Source organism: Metopolophium dirhodum, chromosome 1, assembly GCF_019925205.1.
Source record: "Metopolophium dirhodum isolate CAU chromosome 1, ASM1992520v1, whole genome shotgun sequence".
NCBI classification, from domain to species: domain Eukaryota; kingdom Metazoa; phylum Arthropoda; class Insecta; order Hemiptera; family Aphididae; genus Metopolophium; species Metopolophium dirhodum.
Window position 1 is genome coordinate 51008808 of NC_083560.1, and position 23085 is coordinate 51031892.

The following is a 23085-nucleotide window of genomic DNA, read 5'->3' on the forward strand; positions in this document are numbered from 1 at the left end:
ACAAAATCTATCAAATTTAAAATTTAATAATTATTTTGTAGTTAAAAATTTATAAAATGTTCAAATTGTATAGCTAAGGATTGAAAATTTAAAACAAGGTTCCACGTAAATAGTATATATATAAATTACTTTATTCACAATAATATCATCAAATATATTAGTAATACCATAGGCTTACTGAATGTTTTCGCTCAGAATCGTTTTTCTTATACAATGATATATTATATCATTGAATTCAAATTTAACACCATCCATTACAGTGACCCACTTGTAAACTACTGTACAGCAGAGCGACATCCACTTAACCACCTTTTTTAAATTTGGTTTATGTATAAAAAAATAATTGTTTTTGAGAATAAAATGCTTAAAAATTTAACACAAGGTTCCTCATAAGTTGTTCGTAGACGGTAGATAATTTAAATAACATTGAAAAACATAGTCACAATATTTATTTGTAAGCGTTTTAAATTAGAACTTTGACGAGATTATTCATCGCAAAAATTAGTTAAAATATTATTTCTTTATGTGGAATTTGAAAATTGAATACAAGATTCCTCATAAGTTTTTCTACCTATAACAAAAACAAAAAAAAAGTTTACCAAGTTTTCTCATACATTTTTTATGAGCATTTGAAATTCAATAAACATTTGGATTTCAACGAATACGTAAAATTTCGATTTCTTATCGAAAAATCATTTTCTTATTGAGGTAGATAGTTTTAATTTATAAGACAGTATCCGTAGATACTCCACATTTCAAACTCAAAATCTTCACTATACAGCAGAGTGACTTACAAGTTTTTTCCCTTGGCCTAACAATAATTAATAAATAATTCTATATTTCTATAGATCAAGGAAAAAGTTTTGTCACTCATATTAGCACATCTATATGAATGGGTCTCAATATGCCCAACGAGCTATACGTTTTGAATTAACTTGATACCTATGATACCTACCTACCGTTTTTTGAAAAAATAAAAACTAAAAGGTCTTTGGATTTATTGTATCACTGATGAGTGGAAAATCATTACTAAATTTTCCATGATAATATTGTAATCGTTTTGAAGAATTATTCATAATTATAATGATTGGTAAGAGTAAGATACGACGGAGCTCCTCTTATAATTTTTAATATATTTCGAGCGTACCCCTTCTAATTATTTTCTTTAGAACGGGGGGACGGAACGTTTTATTTTGTTGAAATAATATTGTATATTTTATTTCAAGTTTTCGTAAAGTTGTTACCTATTTAATAAGATATTAAAATTAAATGTATGGTTTTTTTTATGATAATTGATAGTAAATTATGACATATGACTTATGAGTAATTGACTTCAAATCATAGGTAAACAAGACCCCAATCAGGTATCTGCTGATCGAATTTCACTTTTATATTTTTCTGGGGGGCTTTCATTTGGGCGAATGACCCAAAATAACATATCGTTTGGGTGAATTTATACATATCATTTGGGCGAAATTTACACGGACCTTTAATTTATCTAATACATCGTTTGGGCGAACTATAAATATATATTTATAAAAATGTATGTAGACTAATACGTTTTCCTTCCCATTTTTAAAGACTTAGGACTCTCAGTTAACTCTAACTGGTATGGTTAAAAATGTATTGTCATATCGTCATATTTTTTATTATATAATTTATATTATCTTAACTATTTTTTTTTTTATTAGAATGGTATCTCATATGCCCATTTGTTTAATAAAGTGTCAACATTATCATAATAATGTATTAAAAATCCCAACTAATTTGTTTTATTAGTATGGTAACTCATGCCCATTTTTTTAATATAATCGATTATTGTTAATTTTCCGGTTTGATATTCTTCCCATGATTTTAATATATAGTCTTGTTTTTCTTTAGTATTTTTACGTAATATATTGATTTTTTGTTTGTTGATAGAATTAATTTTTAGTAAGGTTTCCGTTTGAATTTCTTTTAAAATATTAATTACTTGATAAATATTAGGATGTGGATGATAAAATTGCAATTTATAATTACTGTGAAATGATTCAGCCCCGTTAGTAGTACGAGGTTCGTCAGTTGGTTCTTTTGTCCACAGTGAAGGTGGGAATTTGGCATCTTCTATAATATAATTATTTAGAACATAGTCTGAAAAATAAGAAATATCGGTCGGACAAATAGACATCAACTCTGTAAATCCATGTTGAATTTGATCTGATGGTAATAGCGGTAAACCAAAGAAACATTTCAGCCAATCACCAATTTCTGAGTTATTGTTCAAGTAATGATTATGTAAAACAGTATTTTGCTGAATTTTCTTAAACCAATTTTGTGCAAGATGGAAGACACAGCAAATAATTTGGCATGTTGGAAAGCATTTAAGTATTGATTTATGAGCAGCAATTTCAAAATCCGAATAAAATTTAGTAATATTTAATTTAGTATATACTAATGTTCTACATAAATGAATAATTTCATACCACATTAATTCATATTGTTGAGTAGTTTTAGATGATAGGAAACAAAATACAACGGGTACATAAAACTTTTGCTTGTACAGGTGAAGTGTATATAACTGAACAAAATGTTTTGGGGAGTAAGAAAAAGTCCCATCACCAAATACATATTCAGAATCGCATAACAATTTAAGATTAGTTGAGCATGTTATTATTATCATATTTTTTTCTTGATTAACAAAACAAAACTGTTCATCATTAGAAGTAATATTTTCTTGAATTTCATAAAGCTGTTTATACGCTTCCTCTATGGTATGAGGCAAAGTAGGAAAATGACGTCTTCTGACACGATATATACATTGCCTAATAGATGATAAATCGGAATACATAATTTCGTCTTCATGTTTCGGGAGTAAAGTTGAACGTATAATTTTACCTGGTTTTGAGTTTAAATCTATATTTGCTTTTCTTTTTACAGCACTTTTTACTTGATTCAATGCTAAAGTCTTCGGAGTAGAGACAGGATGATTGTGAGATGTATTATTAAATTTAATAATATAAGACTTGTTTGGTGACACTAATACACTAGATCCACATTTTTTATTTGCACACCGAAAACGTACTGTATCATCTTTTAAAACATATGATTTACAAAATTTATCTTTTTCAATTACTATAATTTCGTTATTTCTTATAGAATCGAATTTGGCGTCAACTTTCGTATCCATTTTATTAGAAATTTATAAATATTGAATAATTTTCGTTTAATTTTAGAGATTCTGTTCCGAGAACTATGACATAAAGACTAAATAGTAAGTACTATACCACTATAATCTTTACCAGTAGTGCGTTTATAATCAAAAGTAATGTCTTATTTCAGTATCTGATTAGATTAGATGTAGGAAAAACATGAAAACCCACATGTACAATCTAACAAATTATCGTTCACTATCCAAAATTGTAAATTGGTCTCAACAATCAGTCGAAACGATATAATAATAATATTTAGCTGTAGTAATGTATACGTATAGGTATGTTACTTCCCTATTATTCAATAATTTATAAATTCGCCTAAACGATCGGTTAATTTCTCGCCCAAATGATATGTGCTTTGCTCAGGCTTATTCGCCCAAATGAATGACGCCCATTTTTCTGTGCCTCTGTGGTCCTTTTACATGGAACAGTATATAGCGACATCTAGCGGTCGGGTGCTCTGTGCACGCACTCGTAATCGTCAAACTTAGAATCAATGGTAATTCGTTCTACTACGTACCACAGTTCCTGTCAAATGTAATGTATATATATGACCAGTTGTTCTATTGATGATGTGGAGGTCTGGAGATTGACAAACGTTCGTGAAAAGCTGTAGGGCTGAGTCCGCTATGGAAGCCTGAACTCGAACAATTTTATCACTCAAACGGTGGCGCCCGTGTAATAAAACGTGGGTGGAGTCTGGAGTGGAAGTCCTATAGTTAAATGAATTTGTGAGTAACTTGAAAGCCCTCCCGTAAAATGTTTTTCGTAATTAACTAAAAAATAACCATTTCTTTATTTGTTAATGATATTGAAACAATTTGTAAGAACAACATTTTTACTTTGATAGTTTTTGTATTAAATGTTCAATCATTTTTACTCGCAAACAAACATTATTCTCAATATAATTAGTAGAAGGGTTTTTTTAATCTTAATTCTGAAAATTGTGATTTTGTAACATAACCCCATAAAATCGGTTTCACTACTACAGCTATAATATAATATTGGGCCGCCGCGCCGTGGCGACGATACAACGTCAGGGGCGGACTGAGGTAAAAAATCGGCCCGGGCGATCATAGGTAAAGGCCCAAAAATTACACAAATATCATTTCACAGCATATATTTTTTAATGGCATTAGCTTAGACAGAAGAGATTAAAGGCTCTCACTCAACTCTCCAATCATAGTCATTATTTCCATTTGACTTATAAAACCAAACAACTTTTTAAAAAAAACCCTTTGAATACCTTCTTATTTATTGCCAACTAAATTAAATTATGGACAATATTTTGGAGACATAATGCCTCGTACAATGAATTCAATATTAGTAATTTTTTTTATTATTTGTTTTAAATAACGATAAACAAAAAAAGGTGGATAAATGGATGTCGCTCTGCTGTACAGTAGGTACAAGTGGGTCACTGTAATGGATGGTGTTAAATTTGAATTCAATGATATAATATCATTGTATAAGAAAAATGATTCTAAGCGAAAACAGTCAGTCAGCCTATGATATTACCAAGTATATTTGATGATATTATTGTGAATAAGCCTTGTTTTAAATTTTCAATCCTTAGCCATTAAAGTTAAATATTTTATACATTTTAACTACAAAATAATTAATAAATTATAAATTTGATAAATGTTATCAAAATTTGAACTTTAAATGCTTATAAAAAAAAATCGTGCCTATGTATTTTTAATATTTTTCAATTGCTATTAGAACGATATATCAGTAGGTACAGTACAGCAATTGGAATAATTAGGATAAATTAATATTATAGTTTGTTTTTTTTTTCCAAGCGTATTTAGAAGTTTTTTGAATGACATTTTTGTCATATTATAAATCAGTGGCATATTTACAGGGCAAGATTAGGGAGATATTATCTCCCCCCTTGACCATTTTTTAGCTTTTATTTATTATATTTAATAAATGGTTACGTATAGTTATGTTTTCCCATTTATCACTTTATCGGTTGGTAATAAAATGCTGGGACGTTTGGCATCAGGGAGGTTATAACTTATAGATAACGACATTTATACATTTTAATCATTAAAATGTAATGTTTATAATAATATGAGCCATGCACATTTTTAAAATTTAATATACATTTTAATTTCATTAAAAATAAGTCAATTATTTAAATTATAGTAACAATAAAAAATGGTAAAAATCATAATTTTTTTCCAAAAATGTTGTTTTGTGCAACTTAAAATTATATGAAAGAAATGTTTTTAAACATTAGTGTTTTATGAAAATATGAAATAACGAGTGTCTTGCGTTAAATAGATCATACTGTACAAATTGTTTTTCTTTTTAGTCTTACTAAGTTGATTAGTCAATTACAAAATTATTTATGAAGATAAAAATATGAGACTTAAATATTTACAATGTATATTCCAAAAATATAAGTTATAAAAAAATCAGCAATATGATATTTTTAAAGTTTTTATATATACAACATTAATAAGTTCCAATATTATGACTTATAAGTTTTAAGTGCCTTTTAACTGTGTTTTATGTAAACACACACACTTTGCACACAAATAATAAATTAAGAGGACGTCGTACTTGCATGTCTTATATACATATGACATACCAAATTTTCATTTACCAGTTTCAATAGTGTACTCCTAGTTTTGATATTAGACTGCTATTATACTATTTAAATGTAAGACTATTATCTAGGGCACAACATGCTTTTATTGGTATTATTATTTTTAAGTAAGCTGTGACCTTTTTGAAATTATTCATTCTAAAACAATCATACTTAAATATAGTAATATCAATAAAAGCCTACGCTGAGCCGTATAATACGTCAATTCACCCTTGTATCAAAACTAACCTCACTATTAAAACTGGTGAATGACATGCGTAAGATGGAGACAACATGGAGACGCAGGTATAACGTTCACTTAAATAACATAAAAAAAGTACAATAATATTGTATTCTATAAAAAAAAAAAAATACAAAACAAGAAAAAAAGAAGTTATTTTATTGAAGGTAAAGACATTATATGTTTAATAAGAAGTTAATATGTTCATTTAATTAACACCAAGATTTTCTGATACTTTTATTCTTCTTACTCTAATTTTGTTACTTTTTGATGTTTGTATTATCATTTTGTAAAGATCACAATAATATTGTCTTTTTCTTCATTTTTTTGTGCTGAAATGTTTAATTTACATGTTATAATTGGAAAAGTTTTTTTTATGAGACATTAAAATATAATATAATAAAGAGTTTTTTTATTTTTAATATACATACTGATTACTGATGTAATTGATTATCTGCTGGTAGTTGATTCTTTTCCAGTAATTGATTTTTTAACTATTAGTTTTTAATGTTAAGAGAACTTAAGTTGTTAAGTTGTTCTTCAAGATCAGTCTGTAAATATAACAAAAACATATAGTTTGTAAATTTTGAATTTTGACAGAGTTAATTATACTTAAGATTTAACTTATCAAACTAAAATTAATAGACTAAATGTCAATAATTTTCAATTTTTATTCATTTATTATTTTTAATTTCCGTACACTTGCTTTAATTATTATTTAATGTTAAAAAATTAATTGGATTTTATTTTATTTTATTATATATACATTATTAACAATACTATACTGTCTATACATATGATTATATCAACATTAAACAATATATTTTATACAAATTTCAGTGTTAGTTCAAAAATATAATATATTTAAGTAATATAACAATATTGTTTTCTGAAAAGAAATTTAAATCCTGTTATGAATTTTCTAAGAAAGAAGATTCTTATGTAATTTTTTTATTCTTAAATTAACATCATTATGGAATTGGATATTTTAATTAAAAAATCAAAGATTTAGACCACATAAAAATGTTATTCTGACTTGATCAAATTACCTATACCTTTTTATATGAAATACTTAAGAAGCATTATGACTTCATCACCACACTTTATCATCTTGTTAATTTATCATAGTATTTGCAGAAGATAATTAAGAATGTATACTCTAGCTCATGACGGAACGCAATCGTTTCTCACATGCAGATTGACAGCAGCAACCATTCCGAGCTACTGTTTCCCCCACTTTGTATTTTGTATAGTGTTGCTGACGGTTAAATACCATGATCAAACGGGTTGTCAGTAAGTGAAATTGGTAGGGGTTGCATCAACTCGGACACATTTTGGTCGCTGCCCAGTTGCGTTCTCTTGTTGGACGGAGTAAATAAAAAAAAAATTAAAATACCACTAATGCACCATAATACATCAAAACCAATAATTGAAGTACTATGAAATATAAATCATTTTTTAAACAATAAACATTTTTTGTAACTACCTTGGTATCACTAGGTGTAGGAATAGTAATTAATGGTGTTGATTTTGTGTGACCATCAGGTATGGTGTGCAAATGGTATGCAATATCCTTATCTGTATGTAAGCTGCAAAAAACAATATATATCCATGTACTTTCCCTGCTTAAACTACAATAAATAATAAATATACTTAAATAATAATTGTAAACATACTTTAATAATTTAAATGTTGGTACTGTATCTTTTTCGCGCAACCACAGTGGTGTGGTAAGTAATTGATTTTGTAAATATTTTGAACTTTTAAAGCATATATTGGAGCAAAATTTCTAAAATAAACAAAAGTGATTATTTATAGTAAACTTAATTTCATAATTTTTAGTTAAGCAGCATTGGCGCAAATCGCAGGGGTGCTAAGGGTGCTTAGCATCCTGAATTTTATGTTAGCACCCCAAATCCTATGATTTTAACTTATAGTACTACCACCATAATATTTCCATTACAACTAAATTTATTAAAAATTCAAAAACAAATTCAAAAAATTTTGGTGCTTAAGCCCCCCTGATATTTTTGGGTGATTTGCGCCTATGTTAAGCAGAGAATGCTTGGCTATCTCTACATAATTAAACCGGATAAAAATACAAGTTCATATAACAAGATATCATTATTATTGATTATTCTCAGGTCACAATAAACTATCACCTAAATCAATTTTTTCATGTGCAAAAATATTCAAGCAATATATTAAAAATGTGATGTAATAGACTCAATATAGAAAAAATCTATTGAATTTTTTTTTAAGACTTATAATATCATATTTCATTGTATTACAATATATACAACTGTGGAATCAGAATGGCCATAGGAGCTTTCAGATCAAGCCCAGTTGATAGTTTGTTGTACAAAGCCAACTGCCTACCACTGGAAATCACAAAAATTCCAAATCACAAAATATGCAATCAAAAAGATGTATACTCCCTAAACACCCAAAATAGAGTTTACAGACTAACGATACCACACTACCTATTTATTTAAAAAATTAAAGAATTATGAACTATTGTAGGCTTATAAACCTTGTATTTGAAGCTTTAAAAACAAATTTAATATATACAATTAATATGAATAATTATAGATTTGAATATAAGTTAAATGATCAGATTTAAAATGTATTAGAATAATATTTTGTGTAACAGGAATTTCTTTAAAATTATTATATTGTAAATTATTCAAGTGATTATGTTTAAACTAGGTACTTACTAACAATTAACTAGCTCAGAAACAAAGTTTAAACAAAACATTTTGAAAATTACAGGTTTAACCTTGTTAGAAATATAAGGATAACAAACAATTATCATAATAATAAAATAAAGCAACTGTTAAAAAAGTAAATATTGTATAAATTAAATAAATAAATAAAAATAAAAATAAATACCTTCCTTTCTGTGATATCATACACCTTTTTGAGGGCTAATGATATCTTGTACTTTTGATTTGGTATATACTCCAACTTCTTTTCACACATAACATATCCACATTGTTTTAATATAAATCTTTCTTCTACTACATCTTCATAGTGGCAAGGATTAATTGAATGCAGCTAAAAAATGTAATTATCAGCAAATATATATATAAGAGATTGATTAATATAAATTTTTATCTCTGAATAAGACATAAGGTTATTAGTACATGGTATAAATGTGAAATATTATATTTTTAGAAATATAAAAATAAGCAATTATATGAAACACAATTAAAAAAAAATGGGTAAGTGGATATCGCTCTGCTGTATAGTAGGTTACAAGTAAATCACCATACAATGGATGGAATTAAATTTAAATTCAATGACATAATATCATTGTACACGGAAAACGATTCTGAGTCTCGATTCTGAGACAGTTTGTCAGTCTGGGATATTTTATATTATATTTGTGTTGTTATTACTTATTATTAATATGGTACCCAGTAAGTTGAATCAATATTATAAAATTACAACAAAATAACTAAAATCGTCATTCTTGGTTATTTATGTAATTTTGTTCAAAATTGAGAAGTTTTAGTAAATCTCAAAAATTTATGAAAGTTGTTTTTATTTATTTTAATAAACGTTGGAACTTAAGGTACTTACTCAACTTGAAATTGTGATGTACAATTAATCATAACACCTATATTGCCCCAATAAGAAAGTATGCCGTGATACAAAAAAAAAAAGTTAACGAGATAACACTATTTTATGTGTATTATAGTAGTTACACAAGTTTTTCCTAAGTAAGATGCCATATGTTTTATTTCAAATATATGGTTATGTCTACATAAGTAAAATTACTTTTACAAATATTAGGTACAACATCAAATTAACCTTCAATGCTGTTATATAATATTCTAATTCTACCTTATTTAACAAGTCCGCTTCTTCAAATCCACCATCGATTAGCTCAATCACAATATCTAATGCTTTTTTCTCACATTCCTTTTTTTTTTTTAAAGTTTCAAGGATATTTTTTGATAACCTAAAAATATAAGAAAACAAAATAATAAATCTTTAAAATTAACTTTTAACAAACTTACTGTTCTTTTTTCTTTTTTGAAATATTTGGTTTTTTTAAATTATCCATATTGAAAAAATGTATCGATGATACCTTGTGAACCTTATCTTCCGACTTCCGCTTTATGTAATACCTAACTTTTTTAAATTTCAACGGTAATAGGTAGTTTGTACTTTAAATCTTCTGAAATTTCAGAAATAATATACTAGATACTAGTGCCAAATATGATCTCAAACGTTATAACCCATAGTAGCACCATAGACATAATAACTACAAGCTAGTTATGTAAATTACATAAACAACTATATTTCAATTATGAGGACTAACAATAGTTATTAGTTAGTACGTCTATTCGAATTGCATTGATATTAATTATACAATAAGTTAACATAAATTAACATCAATAAGTTTAGAAGTATGGGTGAATTTGATAGAGATAAGATGTGTTATCAAATAGTAATTTGATTAGACTATCCACAATCACAGACATCTATATCACAGAATATATGAAATTTCATATATTATTCTGTGTCTATAGTATAGATATCTGTGTCCACAGTATGCCGGCAGTGTGGTACACTCACGCCTCGTCACAGTGGTACAGTGTGGTACACTGGTACAGTGTCACAAGTTCCACAACTCGCCGCAAACGCACTGTCGCAGTCGTACTTGGCACGATCTGCGCTGTGGTGGAGAGAGAGATACCGCCAACGGCTGTCCTGCTCCGAATTCCGACGATCGACGAGGCTAGGCTAGGCAAGAGGCCGAGAGTGTATTGCCGTCTATACTCTTATAATATAGTCACTTAGATATAACAATATGTTAATATAATACGACAATAAAAAAAAAATTATTACAAAAGCCGTTAGCGGATAATACCGCTTAGTACACATATGAATATTTATTATCCGAATATAGGTTATAAAAAATGTAATAATATGTCGTATGTGGTTAACATTTTTTTTTAATTCCGATAATAAAACTTGTGAGGAACCTTGTATTCATTTTGATAACCTTCGGTGTTAAAATTGAAATTTTTTTGTATTAAACGTACAAAATAATTTACAATTTTTCATGATTTTAAATGATTTCGTATAGGTAAAAATAAAAATTGTGATCATTATGTAGTTCCCGTATTTTTTAATTGCAATAAGAACATAATATGCGGAACCTTGTATTCAATTTCAAACTTTCTTGAGGGTGCTACCCATGCATTTGTTGTTTCCTTCTTACACACTTACGATGTATTAAATTTTCGTTCTTTAGTTTCAATAGTGTACCGTTAATTTTGATATTTGAGTGAATTGACCTATCATCAAACTTTTAGGTAAAAACATTTTATGTGCTTAAGCGTCGCGTCGGCTTATATTCGATATTTTCATTTTCAAGCAAGATTATCTTTTTGGAAGATATCTTCCATGAAAAAATCGCCGACACTTAAGTCAATAATGTTCTTACCTAAAACTTTGATAATTATTTGTCAATTTACTCTGATATAAAAACTAACAGCAGCAACAGCACACTATTGAAAGAAGTTAACGAAAATGTTTGTCGTACGTGTGTAACATGGAGACAACAAATCCTCTTGATTCTTGAACAAAACTAAAAATTATATCATATAGGTACATTCATTTTTTTTAACATTTATTGGAATATATACAATCTCTAATGGTATTTACAATAAACATATGTGCGAGAAAAAATATCTATATGTACAAGACGTGGATATATACACGTGTACTGTCTGTACAAGACACTCAGAGGTATCATATACCTAATAAATAAATAAATAAAAAACTTAAAAGAAGTCCAAAATTGTATACAACTATATTATATACCTATTAGGTATAGGTAATAATAGCACAAGAAGAACCAAAATATTTTTAAAACAATTCTATATCTAGTAAAAACTTATATAAATATTCGCAATAATTCTTAACAGTTATTCATTTTTTAATTACACCAAATAACAAAATAGGTTTTCTAAAAAAATAATTTTTCATACCTACCGGTTTTGTTTTTTTTTTTTCAATTATTATTAAAATTTAAAAGTAGTGTGCATTTTTAATTTCGACTCCCTTAAGGTAGGTAACTGGATTTATTTTGTTACCAGGAAGCACCTTCGAAGTTGAAGATCAAACCGTTTTTTCAGTATGGACGTCATATACACAAAAAAGAAACAAACCCAATTATTGCATACGAATATAAGATCCATACGGCGTATAATGCATCGTTTTGCTGAGGATGTAAATAAAAATAATATAAACCTATACTTACATATTTTATAACGATATACTTTTATTTATGAATTGTAAATTTATTTGTAATAATAACAAACTAAATGTATTTAAATCTTTTTTTTTAATATTAGGAATAGGTATATAATTTTTTAATTTATTATATACCTAATATTATGTGTATACCTACTGTATTGTGTATATTATATAATTCAGAACGTTAAAATAATTTAAGCGTAAAATTTTCGATTGTCGTCGTCGTCATATTATATTTTAACTATCAACCTACTAAAAATCTAAATCAACATTTAAAATGAAATAAATGGTTTTTCAAAAATATATTTTTTTCAGCAGTTGACTTTTCTATAGCATCGGTGACATTATAAGTTTATAACTTACAATTTTAATTGATATTTTAAGTTATATTTCTGAATAAAGCTTAAAAATTTAATACAATGTTCCTCGTAAGTTTTTCTTACAGAAAATAAAAGTTATTTAAATCTGCACATTTTCCGATGACATTGTCGTAAGTAGTCAGGTAGGTATATCTTAATAATATAAATGTATAATATGAAACAAACGTTACAAATTGTTTGTTTAAATATATTTCGGATAATTTTGTTCTTAAAGATGATTGATAACATATAGGTACATGGTACATCGCTTCGCTGAAAATCTAAAAATACAATTTTAATAATTTTTAACTACAATAGGTGTACCTAATTTCCATATTATTTTCATAATTTTGAGGAATTTCATCAGTAATTTAACTTCGAAAGCTTGTATAAAATCTATTTTTACTTCTTTAGTTGCTCTAAGAACAACTTATGAGGTCGTAAAAAAGTCGAAGTAAATATATCAAACATAGACAAATATTTTGAAAATTGTACCTATTATGTCTAGAGAAATCTAATATAAATATTTGATGAAAATGTTAAGTAGGTATCTACCTATAAAGATATTCATGTTTGATTTTGGTGCGAAAAAAAAACGAATTTGTCAAAAACTGATTTTATTATTTTTTTTCAATTTTACATTTGTTTTGGTATATATTTTATTCATTATTTTTTATTTAATCTGATAGCAAAAGATTACTGGGCCTCATTGAGAATATGAACTCTGAACTCATGTCGATATACATAGTTTTATATAGGTACACACACCTATGAGCTATCCAGATAGCATTTTGTAATGATAATATTATAATATTATTATAATAACGTTATACTAATATTATAATTCAAAATCACAATTAATTTTAATATAATTACTAATTATATTATATTATATTATTATATTATTATTTAGTATAATTACTAATTAATTACTAATTAGTCTATAATTATATGCTAAAGCAGTAAAGCTTAATATACTCTTATCCACATAGATAATATATAGATAATATACAGTATAAAATATTATCAATGTTATCAAAACTGTATACAACATTTCTAAAAAATGTAGTTTATTCTATAAAAGTTCAAAAAGATACAAAATGTTTAAGTTTAACACCAGTTGTATATTTTTTAATAAATAATTTATCATGACTTTTATAGTTTTATAGTTTTATGATTTATTACTTACCTACCTAAAAGATATAAATATTAAAATATATAATATTATATTGTTATTCATGCATTCAGCATTACCAGTGCCGCAAATACTGCAGATGCAGGCGGTGCAAGGCACAACCTGAAGGGCCTTAAAAATGTATGTATTGACACAGGCACCATGATTTTACTATACATAAATGCATAATATTATGCAAAAAATGTAAAATCAAATATAAGAATGTAATAATTTTGAATTTCGTGTGTTTCGTAATAAATAAAGTCTATATTCTTAAATTTTTGACTTGAATTTTTTGGTTCAAGTATGAACTACTTACGTGGACCCATATTTTTAATTTATAAACCTTAGGTATAAAAATTTAACATTTTATAAATTTTTAACTGCAAAAAACTGATCATTTTTTAAGAATTTCTAGCTCAAAATAATTTAAAAATTTTAGTGATCAACATTAATTTAAAAAAATTAATAACAATCAAAAAGTTCATATGCCTGTAAATAGCTCAATATGAGTAAAAAAAAATTGAAAATATTAAGGTATATATAGAAAATGCTATTATGATAAATATTCAGTGAAAATGTCATGTATCTACGGTAATTTTTTAGTGAAGTATATATTTGTAATTAAATATTAATGATGTGGTAACTGTTACTCTAATAATTAGCGTTTAAACAATATTTGTTTAATCATTTTCATGTGGTTGTGAATAATATTTCTAAGGGTCTTGGGGTCGGGATTTTTATTCCGCAATTTAAATGCGCTCCACGAGAAAAACAAATTTAATAATTTGCACTTTTCAAATAATTTTAGTTCATTTTTCGTTAATTTCTATGGTGAACAAATAATAATTGATAATGATTAATAGTTAATTATACTGACTAAGTGACTTATAGATCTATTTAGTCATGCTGACAGTAACAATACTGAGAACGAGCACCACCATTATAATTTATAGTAATAGTATAGCCGTCAGTCACTGTACACTAGGTACCTACTAACTTGATAGTTAAATTCAGCATACTCAGCCCTATAATATCGTTTATATAATATTATATATACATCGTTATTAGTAGGTAGTAGGTAAGTACCTACCAAATATAATATAAGATTGTATTATAAATTCTAATGTTATATTATCTTAAACTTCTAGTTTCTACATGGCTGCGAGTTGCGACTGTAAATAGGTACCTAGTATATTGAAAGAGAAAATATGTAGTAATGATGCCTTATGATTATTATTATTTATTATTATAAGTTACGGCGTTACGGAACTAATGCCAGAGGTAGAGGAATTTGAGGTCATAATAATCAGCATTGATATTATTATTTTTTATTCTTAAAAATATTAACACCTTGAAACTTGAAAGTAAAATATTAAGTACATAATACTTTATAGGATTTTTTTTAAATTTCTTACTAACAAATTAAACTATTAAAGTATTGCACAAAAAAAACATACACACAACCAGTATTCCTACTAAACGTAGGTACCTATAATGTTTTTAACTATTTCCATGCCACTATTGCCAGCCGCACGTGTACGGTATGTATATACCTAGAACCAGCAAAAAATATAATAAACATTAATTTATTTATATCCATGAATACAACGTATCGAGGCTAGTTACATGTATCATGTACTCTGTAGGCATGCAGCTACTATGTTATTATAAGTTAAAATATTTTAATAGAACAGTAAAGAACACCCTGAATGGCCAGAAATCTTCAGTCCTCAACCGGCTCATCCATATACTTCATTCAATAAAAGTATCACTAGGCATCATTACTGAGTACATCAACGTTCAACATGACCAATAGTACATCGCTGCTCTTCAGTTAATAGGTACCATCCTATTGGTATTGCTAGTTAACAGACAACAGTTTTGGTCCGTCGGGAATTGAAGAATGAAGATAGGGATACTGGGTTAAGGCCTGCCCACTGTAATAATGCATATTATTTACCATAAATTTAGTTTAGCTTTTCGGAAACCTATGTGGCTTTGTAGGTAAGACGGTAGGTATATCGTATATAGGTACCTATTTCAACGAGTTAAAATCTATGATGGTACAATCCATGATCTAAACAACATGGTATGATCGAAGAAGTCCAGATTTGGTCCAAGTCCACACAATACGTCACTTGCTTACCCTTACTATCATATTGTCATTAAATTATTATTACCTACACTATACTCTACATCACGTGCTTACCGAAGGATCTGACAGTCAAAAAGATAAGAACATACCTTGTTTTTATATCATGGTACAATCAACATTTATGGGTCGGACTTGGTTTAAAAGTTAAAACCTTTTGAAGTTTGCGATTTTGTGTAGGTACCCGCGGGGTTGTCTCCCAGACGGCATTTTGAAATGATAATAATATAACAACATTATAATAACATTATAATATAACATTATAATAATATTATAATCACGAATAATATTATTATAATGTTATAATAATATTTTTAGTCGAACATTTGCTATCTGGGCTCAAGGTATAGGCGAGCTAGGCACCTGCCAAGAGCGGCACTTTAGTACCTACACGCACACTCACACAGCATACAAATATTTCCTAACTGTGGGAAAAATATTTTCAGGAAAATAATATAGTTGTCAAAATATTTAAAAAAAATTGTGTTAAATAATTAGGAAATATTATAGTTATAATCTTTGGCTCAGAATCTAAAATAAAAATTTAAAAATATATAGAAAAAAAATAGAAAAAAACACATCATTGTAAAATCAAAACATTCATTGCTCCTCTCAGAAACTAAAATTTTAAAATGTTATTTTTTGATATTTTAAACTTGAAAACACAATTTTGAAGTTTATTGACCATAATTTCCAAAGAAAATTTGACCGACTTGTTTTTTAAAGTTCCATCGTACTAAGCACACAAAACACACACATTTTGAAAAAAAAAACTGTATTTGTTCCCATAGTTTATACATATATAATAAAAAAATGTATATTATATTACAGGTTCACGGTCTATAGTAAATCCTATAGCAGGGATGGCAAATAAATGGTACCTATTTTCGATGGTACCCGAAAGACTTTCATGTGTCTATATATTATATTAATATACTTTGCAAGCAACAGCATATTAACCAGGCATAAAAAATCTTTCAAGCAATATGGAGTAAAATGTTTCAAACAATCAATAGAAGTTGATTTTTTAATAATTTTTTTCTACACTATTATTCTATCATTTCGCTTATATTTTGAAAAATTTCTCCATGTTAACAAAATTAATTAGTGGCATGGCATAAATTGACACGTTAACCAAATCCTATTTGCCCCGGCCTATAATAATACGAACACCACAAAATCGATTATGCACGCAGCGCGCGTACGCGGTTTCACTCAATTTCTCCGGAGAAACTTTGCCGGTGTCTTATCGGTTTCGTCTTTGTCACCGTTATCGCATAGGCGTTATCATTGCGGACTTCGCGTTTTGTTGATTTGATTTTATGTACGTTTACGGCTTACGGAACTCCGCGTTCACTTGATTGATGTTACTTGTAAACTCTTTATTTCGTATTCGTTCTTCTGACTTCTACACTCTGCCCGCTGCCATGTAAGTATATTACATATTTCCATCTATTACGTCACTCTCTCTCTCTGTCTCTCCTTATGTTCGTAAATAAATTGCTACTTGTGTAGTTGTGTGTATTCGCCGCTCGTAACCCATACGCAAACTGGTAGTCGATTTACGAACCCCCCGCCGGGATTTAACCGATCCACGCGATGTAGGCGTGACGCTGTGCCCAAAATCTCATAAAAAAAAAACTGTTCAGTCTTACCGAACACAAGTTGTTATCAAAATAATTCAGATGACGTCATAAAATTGAACCCGTCGAAATAGAATCGCGATTATACCTTTTTGAATTTTGACAATGTTTTCGATGCGAACGCACCTTGTCGCAGTATAACGCGCGTTTTGATGGTTTGTGCGTCGGGCTCGCTGCTACAAATAATAGTAGTCATAATAATAACAGCGGGTGCCTAATCATTACATAGTCCGCGGCCTGCCTTTTCCGCTATTCCACCGCCCCACCACCAAACACCCAACGACGACTACACACGTTTTCTCGTGGCAGGAGGCAGATGAAAGTACGATATATGTTTCCACGATGATGTTCTTATTACACTAGATAATGACCGGATACGAGTTGTATTGACCCCATACCACAAGGAAACCAAACCGGTTTTTTTTTTATTTTTGTTTTTTATTGCCCATCATTTTCTTGCCATCATAATAATATTCTTCTTTTTTAGTTTTTTTCATATTTCACTCGGTTAATGATTTCGCTCAGAACAGATAAATCACATCCACTGCTGTTGACTTGTGTTCTATCTTCTATCGTTCTCACTCTAGTGTCAAATTGTTGATATTGTGCTACGCATCCGTAAGTTGATTAACATTATACACTTTTGTGTACTTATAGACTTACCTAAATCGATTTTACGTTTTATGTCTGCTGAATTCATAACTACATTGCTAACATAATTTAACCATGCTTTATAAATTTAATGTATTCATGTTGATACCAGTATTTTTTTTTCTAGTAATTGCACTTTGTATTTGATTAGAAGAAATATTTCTAACCCAGCATAATGACGTACGAGACAGTTAAAACATTTTACAAAAATAAAAACATATTTCTAACGGGTGGTTCAGGTTTTGTTGGTGTTTCTTACATAGAAAAAGTACTCAGAAGCATGCCAGATGTTGGAAATATATTTATTTTACTTCGACCACGGAAGGGACAAGGCATCCAAGAAAGATTGGATACTATGAAAAACAATTCGGTAAAGATCAATTGATAAATATGATTTTTTTATTTGTATCAAGTATAATTTACATTTGTCACAATTACTTTGTTAGGTATTTGATGTTCTTAAAACTTCTGAGGGTTTTGATGTATTAAATAAAATAAAACCTGTATGTGGAGATATATCTGAGGAAAATTTAGGATTATCAGATGACGATTTCAAAATGTTATGTGACAATGTGAATATTGTAGTTCATTGTGCAGCCACATTAGATTTTGAAACTGATCTCAAAACAGCTGTAATTGTCAACTTGATGGGTACCAAAAGTATAGTAGAGCTAAGCAAAAAAATAAAAAACCTTCAAGTAAAGATGATTTATATTTTTATTATTGATTACTAAAATGCGATATTAATAATAATTTCTCCTTTTTTTTTTAGTGTTTATTGCATGTGTCTAGTGCCTATGTTAATAGTAATAAAAATTATGCAATGGAAAAAATTTATGATGCACCAGCGAACTATAATGATATTATAAATTATACTCAAACTATGGACACCGAGAAATTAAACAGCGCTGCTGAAAAGTTAGTAATTAAGTTAATATTCTTTAAATACAAAGTTAAATACTTTAAAATAAGTATTCAACTATATTAAACTTTTGAAAGATTCATACAGTATTATATAAATAACATTTATGACTTACTCCACTTTCAGAAAATCGTACAGCTGTCTTCTAAAAATGATTCTAGACAAAGCACATATCTACATAAGCAAATGTATTTTTCCAAACGTATTACCTTTATATTACTTATGTATAATTGTTATCTGTTTAGGATCATGGGAGATCACATTAATACTTACACATTCACGAAAGCTTTGGCTGAACATGTTGTTAATGATGCCAGAAATATTATTCGTACCTGTATAGTACGACCAAGCATGAGTATGTAAAATATTAATTAAAAATTTAACTGAACAGAATTATATTATTGTTATTGCACGAGTTTAAGGGTCAAAATGTTATGGTTCTTATAGTTAATTGTTCATAGAAAAGTGATTTTAAAAATCTTAAGTATATTGATATTTATTATAAAATTACGATTGCCCACAATTTGATTATGAGCATCTGAAAAGCTTGGGATTATTTTTAAAATTCAATGACTTAGGTACATTATTGTTGCATTTAAGTGCATGTTAAAAACATCACTATGTTCTCTGGACATAAAGCAAATCGGTGGCCAATAAGTAACAACTATGAAAAATTAACTTTGTTCAGTTTATATTATAACTTAATAATCAAATGTTAATATGAAACGAAATACCGTGATTACTTGTTAAGATCTAATATTCTATGTTGTGTTTATATAAAATAGAAATATTTAGAGCAAAGTCTTACTTTGGACATAATTAATATTATCATTAGATTTCTACTTATTTACTAATGTGTAATGTGATTGAAAAAATTACTATAATTATGTGTATTATACTATACAAAAATACAAACTAATTATTTAGTTAAATAATAAAAACAATTTACTTCTTAGTTGTTGCTGCATGGAAAGAACCTGTTGAAGGCTGGACAGTATCAAAAAATGGTCCTCAGGGATTTATAATGGGTGCTTCAAAGGGCGTAGTAAGGCGTTTACCAGTTAACAAGTCTTTGATATATGATTATATACCAGTAGATGTGGTAATAAATACAATGATTGCTGGTACATGGTTTAGTGCTCAATTGCCAGATAGGTAAATATATATAATAAAACTGTTGCATAATTTATGTATATTATGTAATTTAAATTAACATTGTACCATTTAAATAATAATTTAATTAATTAATTTGTTTATAAAAAATGTTATATTATATTATTTTGTTTTATAAATTAAAATGAGTAAAATTGAAAAATTTCCATTTCGACTAATGTATAATATTATTTTCTTATTCAATTGTAGTACACCGACCGTAGATGGACAAACGCCAATATTTCATTGTACAACAAGCACATGTAATCCATTCCGTTGGAATGACATTTCATCAATATTGACAACTACTTTACATAATTATCCCATACGTGGAGCTGTGTGGTATCCTAATATAAAATTTTTGCCCAATTTATTCATGTATTGGATTTCTTCAGCCATTTTTCATTTTATTCCAGCTTATATATTAGATTTTGTTACCAAAATCTCTGGTGGAAGACCAATGTGAGTATATTCTATTGAATACAATTAATTGTATCATATAAACATAACTCATCATATACATGGATAGGCTGTTTTATATTAATTAAAATTTATGCATATACTTCATGGTTTTAAATAGTTATATTTTAATGTTATAATTTACCAGCCTTGTACGATTACATAAAAATGTGAACCGATCACTCAGTAAACTTGCACCATTTATATTTAATGAATGGAAATTTGATAATGCTCGTACACTTCGTTTACAAGAAGAACTGAGTGTGGATGACCAATCTGTATTTTACATTGATCCTACATCTTTAAATTGGACTCCATATTTTATAAACCTTACATTGGGTGTACGGAAATATTTACACAAAGAAAGTGACAAAACAATGAAACAAGCATTGAAGAAAAATTTTATGTAAGTACATGAAGTTTTATATTCAATTTTATTTAATTTTAATTTAACATATTATTTTATAGGTTAATGTTGGCAAATACCGGTGTACAGTTATTGGTAGTGACTGGAATTTGGTATTTATCTTCATTCATAACTGGTACACCATTCTTATCAAACTATTGGGCCGCATTAATAGTTATTATTTTTGGATATTTTTTTTAAGTTCACTATTTGAAATAACAGTGATTAATAGTTTTTAATATGAATTGGCTTTGGTTTACAATTTCAAAATTTTACTGTTGAAGTAATTAAAGAAATATTTTATATAATTATTTATAGTTGTATTAATTCAGTATTATATTAATTTTTTTTTTTATAGCGCTAATATTTTAAGTTATATTATTCTTTTTATACTCGTAATCCTTGAAGTATTAAAATATTTAAGTTGGTTTTTATTTGCTAAATAAAAAACATATTTTCTAAGACCACTTTTCTATATTGCATATTTATTATTTTCGTTTTTCATCTTCTTATATTTAATTTTTAATATATATATAATAATATGTAGTTAAGATAATATTTTCACTGATATCAATATTAAGTTAAAACCTAAAATATAACACAATTTAATATAAATATTTAAGATTATAAAATTACTTTTAGATATCTTTACATACCTATCAAATATTTGGTGTAACTATAACTTAAAAAAAAAAATATTTATATTTTATGTGTCATAAATTATTCTTGGAGCAGTGTTCGACTTTGAAAAAATGTTCGAGTCCTGTTGGAATACTTGACTATCACATGTTATTTGTTGCCTACAGTCGTCCAGATGCTAATAGAGCAAGCAACTGAGAAACTCAGTATTCTAGGGCCAGTCACTGCTAGAATGTTTTATTGGGAAAATTAATGTATAAACTATAAATATCTTGAAAACCCAAAATTTTCGATAAGCATACCAAATAATAAAAGTTTGATAGTTTAAATTTACAAAAATAGAGTGAAAATTATAATTAATACATTTTTATTTCATTTTTATTCTGTCCATCTAAATTAACTAAATACTTAATAAACTAGCAAGTCAATAATAGAACTCTGAATTATTCAAATACTCAAGAAATTTCGAGTACTAGACTTATAAACTGATTTGGAAAGTATAAAATGATCAACTCATTTACAAAGAAACAATATTGATCAGATCTATAAATTACAATGTAAAAATTTGGTTTTCATTTAAATCCATCTCCAAAAACAATTGAACTATTCTGATTTCTGAGTAAGTTTTATGTTGTTTTTCTCTGGTTGTCTGGTTGCTAGGTTTTCAATACATTGAAGGCTAAATTTGCTTTTCTGACAAAATAAATAAAAATTCAGAAAATGTAATATTTAAATTTTAGACTTGTGAGTAAAAAAGGGCTTTAAACTAATTTATTGTTTAATGGATCACTCCAGTCAAAAAATCAATGCCTATATTAATGTGTATCAAATATTTTCATATAAGTAAACTTCTACATACATAAAATTAAATGTACGTTTGGATGGGTCTTATAGACATGCAAACTACTGAACTGATTTATGTTCATAGCTTTGTTTTTCAACCAACATAGGGCAGCTCATACAGGAATTACCTTTGGCTCACGAAAGTAGAACATTTTGGTTACAGAAATAAAAGACTTATAAAATCTATTTATAGTTTATATAATCAAAAACTACTTAACCGATTTTGACAAGTTTCAAATACTGTTCTTAAAGATCAGAAAAGTTTTATGAGTAGTTTTAAAATATACCAAGTGTATATCTTATCTACCACAGGTGAATTGCCCACCGCGGTTGAGTACACCAACATTGATTTTCCTGTGTACCTCAGTTTAAATAGTA

The 23085-nt window shown here is 27.6% G+C and overlaps 2 protein-coding genes across 7 annotated transcripts; one reads left to right on the forward strand and one right to left on the reverse strand.

The window, feature by feature from the left end:
• Positions 1-6459: 6459 nt before the first annotated feature.
• Positions 6460-10584, reverse strand: LOC132936696 (putative RNA polymerase II subunit B1 CTD phosphatase RPAP2 homolog). Of its 3 annotated transcripts, none has more exons than XR_009663517.1 (7): positions 10054-10584; positions 9878-9995; positions 8921-9085; positions 7705-7817; positions 7515-7617; positions 7220-7386; positions 6460-6579 (listed from the first exon to the last, which is right to left on the reverse strand). XR_009663517.1 is itself a non-coding variant. In XM_061003460.1 (6 exons), the coding sequence occupies exons 1-6, from the start codon at positions 10098-10100 to the stop codon at positions 6526-6528; spliced, it is 600 nt and encodes a 199-aa protein (XP_060859443.1). In that variant the 5' UTR covers positions 10101-10572; the 3' UTR covers positions 6460-6525. The 3 variants fall into 3 exon arrangements, 1 of the variants encoding a protein (XP_060859443.1); XR_009663516.1 differs by having other exon boundaries at positions 7084-7386; XM_061003460.1 differs by lacking the exon at positions 7220-7386 and having other exon boundaries at positions 10054-10572.
• Positions 10585-17265: 6681 nt separating this feature from the next.
• LOC132936483 (putative fatty acyl-CoA reductase CG8306) lies at positions 17266-21689 on the forward strand. 4 transcript variants are annotated; one of them, XM_061003217.1, is made up of 10 exons: positions 17266-17421; positions 18123-18253; positions 18414-18656; positions 18733-18984; positions 19059-19204; positions 19454-19563; positions 20165-20363; positions 20571-20822; positions 20968-21225; positions 21288-21689. In XM_061003217.1, exons 3-10 carry the CDS (start codon positions 18462-18464, stop codon positions 21424-21426), a joined length of 1551 nt encoding a protein of 516 aa, XP_060859200.1. In that variant the 5' UTR covers positions 17266-17421; positions 18123-18253; positions 18414-18461; the 3' UTR covers positions 21427-21689. The 4 variants fall into 4 exon arrangements, with proteins under 4 accessions (XP_060859200.1, XP_060859203.1, XP_060859201.1 ...); XM_061003218.1 differs by lacking the exon at positions 17266-17421 and adding an exon at positions 17591-18051; XM_061003219.1 differs by lacking the exon at positions 17266-17421 and adding an exon at positions 17591-17957.
• Positions 21690-23085: the final 1396 nt, after the last annotated feature.

What these genes read in the sequence shown, in the direction of transcription:
- LOC132936696 (XM_061003460.1), bottom strand. Translation starts at nt 10,100, where the DNA reads ATGGATAATTTAAAAAAACCAAATATTTCAAAAAAGAAAAAAGAACA. An exon ending in AAGCGGACTTGTTAAATAAG is followed by an intron (nt 9,086 to 9,877) that starts GTAGAATTAGAA and finishes TACATTTTTTAG; the next exon opens with CTGCATTCAATTAATCCTTG. An exon ending in CTACACCTAGTGATACCAAG is followed by an intron (nt 6,580 to 7,514) that starts GTAGTTACAAAA and finishes TTATATTTACAG; the next exon opens with ACTGATCTTGAAGAACAACT.
- LOC132936483 (XM_061003217.1), top strand. Translation starts at nt 18,462, where the DNA reads ATGACGTACGAGACAGTTAAAACATTTTACAAAAATAAAAACATATTT. An exon ending in TTAAACAGCGCTGCTGAAAA is followed by an intron (nt 19,205 to 19,453) that starts GTTAGTAATTAA and finishes TTATCTGTTTAG; the next exon opens with GATCATGGGAGATCACATTA. An exon ending in AGTGCTCAATTGCCAGATAG is followed by an intron (nt 20,364 to 20,570) that starts GTAAATATATAT and finishes ATTCAATTGTAG; the next exon opens with TACACCGACCGTAGATGGAC.